Raw genomic sequence first — 12,500 nt, 5'->3', positions numbered from 1 at the left:
TAATAATATTAAAAATATTAATAATAATGATGATGCCCCTGCTGTTGATGTTTATTTTTTAATGATGAAACATAGCTATGAATCCTATATAAATATAACCACCTACTGTGAGTCATACGAATGGTTTAAAAAAAACCTATCTACGTACGGCAGAGACCAGAGCAATGATGAACACAACACCAAATAGAAATAGAAATAGTATAATCCTGGACGAAACGTTTGGATGTCTTCAAATCAAGTCAAAACATATTAATAGTGTTGCACTGTAGATACAGAAATGATTACAGTTTTCTAACATTAGATAATACAGTGAAACTCACTTATATCTTTTTGTTTTCTCTTTGTACCTTGTACATTTTTGTATTGGATACGCTAAATTAGTCGTGAAGGGTTGTGTCTGATTTTGTTTTTTTCGTTTTGTTTTTGTTTTGTTTTTGTTTTTTTGTAGTTGTTTTTTTTTAAATTTTTTTTCCAATATATTTCTGTAGCGCCTGGTCGTATCCACGTAAAAGTGCTCTCTACAGGCAGCGCTTTACAATTAAATCAAACAAAATACTATGCAATTTAAAATAAGCAACGGCGGCGAACCACGCTTTACAATAAAATTGCAACATAATGATTACGATACTCATTACAATTATCATTATGATCATTATCGGCAAGGTGAAATATAGATAGTAACCTGTTAATTATAGGTTTATATTCACAACAGCTATCAGCACTGCGTCTTGTAAAGGCATAGATTTACAATCTTGTACTAGATGTCAATCTATGAGTAACTGATATTGATGATGATGATGATGATGATGATGATGATAATTGTTATTATTGTTGTTATTATTATCATTATTATTATTATTATTATTATTATTATTATTATTATTATTATTATTATTATTATTATTATTATTATTATTATTATTATTATTATCATTATTATTATTATTATTATCATCATCATTATTATCATTATTATTATCATCATCATCATCATCATCATCATCATCATCATCATCATCATCATATTTATAATCTTCGTTAATTTATCTATCCTTTCAAACATTCCGTCTATCCCAGCTATTTTATTGAGAAATGAAGACGATGAAACAATTGTCATCGACTGAGTACATAACCAAATCAATTAGGCCGTAACAGTAACAAAAACATAAACAAGTAACCGTAACAGTAACAAAAACATAAACAATTAACCGTAACAGTAACAAAAACATAAACAATTAACCGTAACAGTAACAAAAACATAAACCATTAACCGTAACAATAACAAAAACATAAACAATTAACCGTAATAGTAACAAAAAACATAAACAATTAACTGTAACAGTAACAAAAAAAACATAAACATCACCAGATTCATCATCATTGTTTTTATGTCATATATAATTGTAGCTCACTAACAACACGGATTGCACAACACGCGCAGTTATAGACACATACCATCTGACAGTAACATTTTTTACAACAAGCTTCAATTTCTATCAAATATATATATATATATATATATATATATATATATATATATATATATATATATATATATATATATATATATATATATAGTGTGTGTGTGTGTGTGTGTGTCCCAGAAAATGTATAGGATATCAAAATAATTCTAAATATGGGATTTAAAAAATGCAATTTGTTATCTAAAAATCTAGTTACAATTCAGTGAAATCAACAAACAAATAAACAGACGGACAATATTATGATGGAGATAAAATAGTATAAATAATGACGACAACACATTTCGCAATTATTCCTAATAATTCTTGTACATTATTATTATTGTAATTATCATTAACAAGCACAGCATCGGGAGCGGTAAGAAGTAGATGGTAGTAAGTTAACGAAATCGACTTCGAACGACGAACGACGAGCAAGAAAACCCTGATCTGTCCTCTTACGTCACCACACGGCGTGTAGTATGTAGTATTAGTATGCAGTTGTTGGTAATTTAAGAGGGCAGATCCGGGCTTTCTTACTCGTCGTTCGTCGCTCGACGTCGATTTCGCTAACTTACTAATAACACAATAACGGTGACGTTCATAGACTAAATGTTTTTAGTAAGGAAAGAAAATGTCTTGTGCCTTCCACGCCAAATAGACACGCCTCTCGGACAGTCGTCATAATGTAAACAATGACAGTGATTGGTAAACATAACGAACTACACAGGTGTTACTATCGATGGTATGTGTCTAAAAAAATTGGCCACGGTTCTACAGGTTGATCATGAACCAGCAAGAAAACTATGAATGAACTTAAACGTGTACAATATGATCGAGAAATTCGTGTGATAACTACTCACCCTTTTGGCGGTATAAAAACAATAACAATGATCAGTGACAGGTCGGTATCACTTATATTATTGTTTATAAACAACCAACTATGTTTGTCCGAGCACATGTGAAGGTGTGTCAAAAATTCCATGTTTTTGATTGGTTCAAAATCAACTGGGTAATAATTAATTACAACCAACGAACGTTCTTATTCCTAATCCTTTTATTCCTACGTAATAACGTTATGAGATTCAATGATGGGTCGCGTATGCATATATAAAAACATAACAACTTGAGCTCTTAAATCGTGCAATATCCACTAAATGTGCTCAAAGCGCTTTGCAATGCGGGGTCCCTAGCCAGCAGTAACACTTAACATGTTTTTTGCTCTTTTGTTTGTTTATCTCAAAATGTATTTTTAAACGTATTTTGTCAGAGAGAGAGAGAGAGAGAGAGAGAGAGAGAGAGAGAGAGAGAGAGAGAGAGAAATATGAAAACCTAGTTCGATGGACAGAGATTGAGATAGAGAAATGTTTCCACCATAATATACAGCGTACGTAGTTGAATAGATTTTATACTTACCATCCTACAATTATTACCTCTAGTTATGACCCCTGACCTTTTTCCACATATACATCACACACATCAGTTCGGCGGCTACCTACTATTGTGTTTCCTCTCTTTTGTTTCAATTGCTCGTTCAGTGCGGTTTTATTAGCCACTCCCACGCCTCGTTCTGAAAAAAGTCCGCGAAATTAAAGGGGAGGCAAGAGAAAATCAGCTGATCGTTAAAATAGTAACAGAAAAGTGGAGGTGCTCGGCAATGAATGCAAGAAAGACATTTAAAACGCCGTAAAAATGTTTAAAAATCACTTAATGTTATAATTACCATCCATAACAACCTGTCAAATTCACATATGTAAGATGTCAAGCCAAAATTAATAATAAAATAATAAAGAACACAATTGACCGGTGGTCCGTTGACTACACATGCATACGAGTACCAGAAATATTTTGTAAACAATGTAACACAATATAATGTGTAAGTTTCAAAGCAAATGCAACCACAAATAACATCAAAGAACAATGTGGGACTACTGTTTTAATTTCATAAAACCAAACGTATATTTTCTGCCCCCGATATTGAACGTGTAGTTAGTATGTACGTACAAACAACATTCGTTTAGACAGGTAGTCGGGATTCTAGCGCCAGTTTTATTTGGGCAACCATGATTGGGATTTCACTCAATGCACTTATTATTAATTATTATTATTATTATTATTATTATTATTATTATTATTATTATTATTATTATTATTATTATTATTATTATTATTATTATTATTATTATTATTATTATTATTATTATTATTATTATTATTATTATTATTATTATTATTATCATTATATAATAATAATAATAATAATAATAATAATAATAATAATAATAATAATAATAATATAATAATAATAATAATAATAATAATAATAATAATGATAATAATAATAATAATAATAATAATAATAATAATAATAATAATAATAATAATAATAATAATAATAATAATAATAATAATAATAATAATAATAATAACAATAATAATAATAATAATAATAATAATAATAATAATAATAATAATAATAATAATAATAATAATAATAATAAGCAGTTGAAAGGATATAGTCTTTGGTGTATAAGTGCATATGTACAATATTTCTTATAATAAATGCTTCAAAACAAAACAAAACTAAAAAAAATAAATAAAGAATAAATGAATAAAAATATCTATTTGGGCATTTACTTACATTAATAGTCTTGAAAATCACAATCACAATCCATGAAAATTAAATATCCCAAAATCCGAAGAAGACATGAATTTAATCCAAAATCCAACACAGGAATGTATTTTAATAGGAGACAGATATCCTATTAAAACCATAGCATTACTTGCAAACAACAATACCCACTCTGCGTTTAACGGGCTTGTGGCCGTCACATTGTAAATTGTGGCCGCATTAGGGTAATCGGTGTCCTAAAGACTGACACACTGACATACAATCAATGAGAACTATAAAGAATCCATTCTAGAATTCAACTACAAACTGAAAAGCATGATAAATATCACTCTCTCAAATAATTTCCTTTGCTCATGTTCACTCACATTCTCCTTTATTGCAAAACATTGATAAGTGAGATAAAGTTTGTATTTCAATTATAAACTTAATCACATAACCTAAATGATGGAGAATAAAAACAGCTAATTATAAAAAAAAATTCACAGATCAAGTTATCTATTTGAACTCCGCATATTTAGCTTAATTACTCATTGACCATATATTTTTTTAAATGGCATTGTTTCATTTAAACAAGACCATGACGCTTATGCCTGGACCGGGTATTCACAAATTCTGCTTTTGTGTTCCACTTTTCGAATCGAATTAATCTCTATCTTATCCGTTTATTTGCAAATTTTCTGCACTTTATAAATAAGACCATAACGCTTATGTCTGGACCGGTTGTTCGCAAATTCTGCCTTTGTGTTCCACTGTTCGATTAGAATTAATCTCTATTTTTTCCGTTTATTTGCAAAGTTTCTGCACTTTATAAATAAGACCATAGCGCTTATGTCTGGACCGGGCATTCGCAAATTCTGCTTTTGTGTTCCACTTTTCGAATCGAATTAATATCTAGTCTATCCGTTTATTTGCAAAGTTTCTGCATTTTATTAATAAGACCATAACGCTTATGTCTGGACCGGGCATTCGCAAATTCTGCTTTTGTGTTCCACTTTCGAATCGAATTAATCTCTATTTTATCCATTTATTTGCAAAGTTTCTAGATTTTATAAATAAGACCATAACGCTTATGTCTGGACCGGTTGTTCGCAAATTCTGCCTTTGTGTTCCACTGTTCGATTAGAATTAATCTGTTTTTTTCCGTTTATTTGCAAAGTTTCTGCACTTTATAAATAAGACCATAGCGCTTATGTCTGGACCGGGCATTCGCAAATTCTGCTTTTGTGTTCCACTTTTCGAATCGAATTAATCTCTATTTTATCCGTCTATTTGCAAAGATTCTGTACTTTATAAATAGGACTATGACGCTTATGTCTGGACTGGGTATTCGCAAATTTTCCTTTTGTGTTCCACTTTTCGAATCGAAATAACATCTAGTCTATCCGTTTATTTGCAAAGTTTCTGCACTTTATAAATAAGACCATAACGCTTATGTCTGGACCGGGCATTCGCAGATTCTGCTTTTGTGTTCCACTTTTCGAATCGAATGAATCTCTATCTTATCCGTTTATTTGCAAAGTTTCTGCACTTTATAAATAAGACCATAGCGCTTATGTCTGGACCGGGCATTCGCAAATTCTGCTTTTGTGTTCCACTTTTCGAATCGAATGAATCTCTATCTTATCCGTTTATTTGCAAAGTTTCTGCACTTTATAAATAAGACTATAACGCTTATGTCTGGACCGGGCATTCGCAAATGCTGCTTTTGTGTTTCACTTTTCGAATCGAATGAATCTCTATCTTATCCGTTTATTTGCAAAGTTTCTGCACTTTATAAATAAGACCATAACACTTATGTCTGGACCGGGCATTCGCAAATTCTGCTTTTGTGTTCCACTTTTCGAATCGAATTAATCTCTATTTTATCCGTTTATATGCAAAGATTCTGCACTTTATAAATAAGACCATGACGCTTATGTCTGGACCGGGTATTCGCAAATTCTCTTTTGTGTTCCACTTTTCGAATCGAATTAATATCTAGTCTATCGGTTTATTTGCAAAGTTTCTGCATTTTATAAATAATAATAATTGTTCAAAATTTTACCTTACACCCGATATTACAAGTACAAGTGAGCCAGGTGAAGAAGATTGTCAAACAGTGTGACAGATGAAATAGGAAGAGAGAGAGAGAGGGAGGGAGAGAGAGAGAGAGAGAGAGAGAGAGAGTGAGAGAGAGAGAGAGGGGGCAAGAGAGAGAGAGAGAGAGGGTAAGAGAGAGAGAGAGATATTCGTTTTTTGTTCAAAATCTCTCTCTCTCTCTCTATCTCTCATTGCACAAGGTTGTGCTATTTACTACTATTTATCAAGAACAGCCAAGCTGGCAACCCAGTCTCTGTATAAACTAAGCAAGATGGCAACAGGGACCTCGCTCCTTATCCAATGCCGAAGCTTTAGTTTGAGTCAAACGGTTTTGTTAAAAAAAAACACCCAAAATAAGTTCGTGTCGTAAGTGATGGGATGGAAGTTGAAGTCGGCTTATTATAAAATCGTTTTTATGGTCTGTTTGGATTACCCTTTTTAAATAGAAAAAGTGAATATAACATAAACTTGAAGAATAGGCAAGCTAAATGAAATTTAAATTGACTGATTAAATGAGTACGCGAGGCTGAGTTGCGAACGACTACTGGGTTCCGACATTCCGATCCCAGTGTCATTCATGTTCACCGTACGTGTTACTGTCTACACACTACACTGCATTGTTAGTGACTGGTCATGTCTTTTTTGTTTGTATGTTTTACGCAAGCTTAATAGAAATTAAATTGACTGATTAAATGAATACGTGAGGCAGAGTTGCGAACGACTCATGGGTTCCGACATTCCGATCCCAGTGTCAGTCATGTTCACCGTACTGTGTTACTGTCTACACACTACACGGCATTGTTAGTGACTGGTCATGCCTGTTTTGTTTGTATGTTTCTTTTAATATGGGTCAATTTACAAAGAATAATAATAGAAATGTTCAAAACAAAAACTAGATTCACTATTACGTGCCTGTAATGAAGTGCTTTCCACAAATCGTGAGCGAGAATGATGGTGGAGGTAATGGCAACCATGTGGGTTTGTTATTGTTTCCTACCTCCGTCAACCCGCGCATCCGGTTGCGCACCCACGCTGATTCTGACCAATTCTGGTGTGTGTGTGTGTGTGTTTAGGCGTGGAAGTGGTGAAAAAGAGGGGTGGGCGTGGGGGGGGGGGGAGGTTTCTTCATATTTATTATTGCTTTGTTGTTGTTGTCTGATTTGTTTTGTTTTTAATATGTGTTTTGTTGGCTTTTTATGGATAGATGGGGCTGTTGAAAATTAAATAGTTGTTCTAGTTGTAGTTCTAGTTCTTACATTATATTTAGGGTGTCACACACACAAGGACACACACACAGAGAGAGAGAGAGAGAGAGAGAGAGAGAGAGAGAGAGAGAGAAAGAGAGATTGATAACTTTGACACATGTCGAGACACTGTGCATATATCGTTTGTTTTTTTCCAAAAACCTTTCAAGTTTTGTATCCTTTAGATCGAACTTGTCTCCATGGTAACCATGATAAATACATTTCAATTTATCACATGTCACAATATTTCTATTTCTTTGAAAAAGGCTTTTTTTTTCTAAGAATACACACACACATATAAATATATATATATGGGTGTATATATATATATATATATATATATATATATATATATATATATATATATATATATAATTTGTCTATCCATTTATCCTTTTGTCTATTTATTTTATATAATTGTTTATTTATATTCTGTTTAGTTATTTATTCAATACTTAAATAACTTTTTTATTCATTTACTGATTGGCACAGTCATTCGTTTATTCATCCATTCATGTATTTATTTATTCAGTCATTCATCCATCCATTCATTCTCATTTATCTCCAGGTATCCCACCAATCCCTCCAAGTGAAAGTCCCACCTTTGACACAGGTTCAAACCTCAGTCTTTCTCCTTCATACGACCGGCGCTACCAACAACAGCAAGAACATCTTCATCACCACCAACAACAACAACATCAACACCCCCATAGTCACCATCACCACCAACAGCATCATCACCACAACCGCCACCAACAACAACAACCACCACCCAACAGTAACAGTAGCAGTAACAGCCCTAGCCATTCGTCCTATTACTCTTTGAACCAACCCACCAATCCGGAGAGCACCAACAACAACCATCACCACAGCAGCAGTGGCAGCAGCCACCACCACCACCAGCACCACCACCAAAAACACCACCACCAGCACCAGCACCCACACCAACAACAACAACAGCCACAGCAACATCAGCCAGTTGTTACACCTGAGACCGAGAGCAGTGGCAACACAAGCGCAGTGTCTGGATTGCTAGGCCAGGATAGAAACATGCTGCTTCTTCAATCACAGGTAAACGTTTATCATATTTATGTATAAACATTTATTTTAAAATTTCGACCTTTCGCAACGGGCACAATAAAAAGATCCTGTCGTCTTGGCATTCCATGAAGGAATATAGATAATCCATCAAACAGGGTGTCTGATGTCAACAGGAATCACCCATGTTGTTCATTCTGAGCAAATTGGGGGTTAATAATCTTGCCCAAGGAAAAAACGAAAGTGCCTGAAGCGGGGCTCAATGTATGGGTTAAGGTAAAATATTCACAACATCCCCCAGCCACATGAACTGACATTTTAAAAATAAATAAATTTCCCTTTATTCATTCCATATGGGGCATTTTAGTCCGAAACGTTCCGTATTATTGAATTTTTTTTCGAGGCTGATTTTTTTTGTTTTGTTTTTGCTTTTTTGTTTTTTTTTTCATTTTCGTCCATTACTTTTCACTTTCCTCAGCATCTAGCAGCTTTGTATTACTATTCAACTCCACATATTATTTCAAATGTTGTTCTTTTTCCCTATCACACCCAGGCGTCTTACGACACAGGTAGTTCATTATCAGGGACCTCCTTCGCATCGGGGGGATTCCCCAATACAGTGACGTCATCATCCAGCGCCATGACGGACATCAATATCTTGGCAGCCTCGTTCTCACTCCCCATGCACGACTTCCACCCGGAAGTGACCTCATACGCGGAGGATGATCTCTCTCCCGACCATTTCTCACCGGGTTACGACACCAACCCCTCCACCACCGTCATCTCATTCGATCAATCGCAACCTCAGCAGCAGCAACAGCAACCGCAGCAGCAACATCACCCCCATCATCATCAGCATCCGTCACAGCATCATCCATATCAACAACAAGCACAAAGCTACAGTATGGACACCGCTGCTTATGCATTCGACCAGACTTCAAGTTACTCCAGTTTACAAAGTCGAGACTCTTCATCAACATCATCGAATGCCAATAAACATAACAATAGTTATAACCGCAACACAACTCCAACTACGAACAACAACAATAACAACAACGCTATCAATAACCACAACAACAACACAACAACAGCCAACAATAACAACATCTGTACCTCAACAACTATCAACACCATAACAAAAACAACAACAACAACTCCAAAAAGAGCCATCTCGGCAGCCATTCTTTGTCCAACCCCGATGTGATTTCCCCGGCCATAAACCCATCAGCGTTGTGAGTAGCAACAACACCAACAACACAACCAACCTGCCAAACACGATAACCAGCGCCATGTACAGTGAAGCCTCCACCCCTGTCGTCGACATGAAATACCAATCCAGGCAGGACATCACACGCCCCATGCCGTACCGCCGACCCACCTCGAAGACGTTTACGGCCCAGCGCAGCCGCGGCCGGTTTCGCCTCCTCCCACGAAGCAGACTTCTACTTTTCCCAAAGATATATGGACCCCTCAAAAATGATATTCGGGAAACCCCCACACGCCTTTCAAGACAGTGCCACCCAAGAACTCATGTTCCCCCAGACTTCTTTATCATTCTCGGACCTCGAACAAAAACCCACCCATCCTCATCTTTACAATCATCCCGGTTACGACGCCACAGCCCCTGGGGGTCCGTACTGTCCAGAGGCCCCCAGTTTATACCAGTCTTATCACCCAGCTTTCTACGGAGGTCAAGGTCCCCATTGCCCTCCGGGTATGGCCTTTGGAGCTCACGGTATCCCTCACGGAAACGCCTACAGGAACGATCTGTCTCTCACATGGGCGCCCATTCTCACAGACGCACATCCCTGACTATTCCTACTCCCCCACATGCTGACGGGTAAGTCATTTTTCTATTCACCTGCCCGCTAGATTATTATCTAATATATATGTATTATATATATATATATATATATATATATATATATATATAATATATATATATATACTGAGAGCTAAGGAAAACAATGGCGTTCATTTACTAACTAGACATTCAAACATGAAGACAATAATATGAGGAAGAACCATCCCTCTCTACTTTTTTTTCAGTTATCGGTGCCATGAGAAGTTTTTCATTCATCCTTTTTAATTCGCATTCGTGTTTACCTATTATATTTAGAAAATCCCTTTATGTTCCATCCTCCGGGCTGGTTTCTCTTTCGGGTTTATCTCTAGAAAAGGCAGATATTGTAAACCCCAGGCATCAGCCGCAGTGCAGCGCCAAAAATATAGAGACTAATCGCATTGATAAATGGAGAAAGAAAGGGAAGCTGACATCGGCGTTGGATTTGGATCACATGAATTGAAGAGTAAAGCCTTATCCACTCGGTCGTCTGCCCTCCCCCCCCCCCCCCCCACGCCGTCCCCCCCCCCCTTTCCCCCCACTTCCGATACCAAGCCGTTGTAAGAAATTTTATGTTTGAAAGATTTTCAGTCGAAATCATATGCATCTTTCGGTTCCATTTCAGCCTTGATCTCCAGAAATATCACCTCCACTCGCCGGACACACCCCCTACCCCGCACAGTCGGTCGACTCCACCACGTGACGGCAGCCAACCAATGAAAGAGAGCCTTCTGTGCGCTGTGTGTGGCGACAACGCCGCATGTCAACACTATGGAGTTCGAACCTGTGAAGGCTGTAAAGGATTTTTCAAGGTAAGCTTACTGCAGTTTTTTAAAAAAGAGTTTTTATATAGCGCAATATCCATTAAATGTGCTCAAAACGCTTTACAAGGGGTCCATGGCCAATAGCAACATTTAACATGACGCCTGTTAGGCGATAACATTTTTCGGACAGAGACAACGCTGTTAACGGCCAGGTACTCATTTTACACCTGAGTACGACGAGAGAATCTGGAGTAAAGAGCCTTCTCCAAGGACTCAACTATGCGAAGAGCAAGGCTCGAACCCAGGACCTTCCGATCCGAAAGCGAGTGTCATACCACTAGACCACATAGGACATACCTACTATAGAATTCTATAGACACAACCATCCTACCCCTCCCATTGGAAAATCCTATCATTTCCTCACTAAATACGTAATCGTTGAATAATGCTTGGAAAGCGTGAGCAGGATATTTTCGCACATTTCATTGGTGTGAAATTAGGTTTAGAAGACAGCTGATTGGTAATCATAAATAATCTTTTGACTTACTTGACTTGACTTATGCCTCTTGGCTCCTGGCGTAGCATAGGGCCTCAACAGCACTATTCCGTCTTCTTCTGTCCTTGACACAGACCTTTGCCTCACTCCAGGTGACATTGGAGACGCACAAATCTTGGTGAAGGCTTCTCCTCCACGTCTATTTTGGACGACCCCGTTTCCTCTTGCCCTGTGGGTTCCAGGGCTCTTTCCGCAGGGTATGGCAAACCCATCGCCACTTTCTGCGTCTGACCTGGACATCTATTTGTTCTTGGTTTGTTCTTGTGCCAAATGCTGACCTTTGGACAAGAACAAATAATCTTTTGGTGCGCATGAATACAAATCCAACGTTTTTAGTTTTTATGGGTCAAATTGTCATTCAAGCAGAAGGAGAAAAATACAAATTATGGCGAATTGAAGTACAACTACCATACATTAGGTCACGAAATATATAAGAATCTTACTTGCAGGGGTGGAATAAACTCATTCTTTCATTTCTTTGTATTTATTAAACTCGTCGTTATATTTTTATCGTGCAATAACACATACTCGCAAGCTCGTAGTGTTATTGGGCACGATATAAAAAACTCTTTTAATAAATACAAAGAGATGAAAGAATCGTATACCACCCCCACTCCTCCTATAAATAGTAACACGTAATGATATCAAGTTTACAATAACTTGTGACGTCAGGACATCATGTGTTAAATGTCACTATAAGTAGATTACAACAAAAAGTATAATTGAAGTATCTATTTCTGAAAATGTCTTTTATTTTGAGATATCGAAATCAGAATAGACTTTGGGTTAAAATAGAATATTTCTTACACTCCTGCGTTTTAGAATTTGAACTGTGTTCCCAACGTGAACACTCACACACACACTCGCAAGCTCGTGCGGCAATT

The 12,500-nt window shown here is 36.3% G+C and overlaps 1 protein-coding gene across 1 annotated transcript in view; it reads left to right on the top strand.

The window, feature by feature from the left end:
* LOC144959294 (nuclear receptor subfamily 4 group A member 3-like) overlaps positions 1-12,500 on the top strand; it is a 40,379-nt gene that overhangs the window by 19,730 nt on the left and 8,149 nt on the right. Inside the window, 5 exon segments of the mRNA XM_078891836.1 lie at positions 7,984-8,486; positions 9,007-9,460; positions 9,793-10,227; positions 10,230-10,293; positions 10,922-11,108. Of these exon segments, the coding sequence (XP_078747962.1) occupies positions 7,984-8,486; positions 9,007-9,460; positions 9,793-10,227; positions 10,230-10,293; positions 10,922-11,108 (1,643 nt within the window).

The sequence above is a fragment of the Berghia stephanieae genome, chromosome 13 (genome assembly GCF_034508935.2).
Source record: "Berghia stephanieae isolate SIO BIC M18660-M18661 chromosome 13, UCSD_Bste_1.3, whole genome shotgun sequence".
Taxonomy (NCBI): domain Eukaryota; kingdom Metazoa; phylum Mollusca; class Gastropoda; order Nudibranchia; family Aeolidiidae; genus Berghia; species Berghia stephanieae.
Note: the sequence above shows the minus strand (reverse complement) of the source record. Positions and strands in the feature narration are given on the sequence as shown.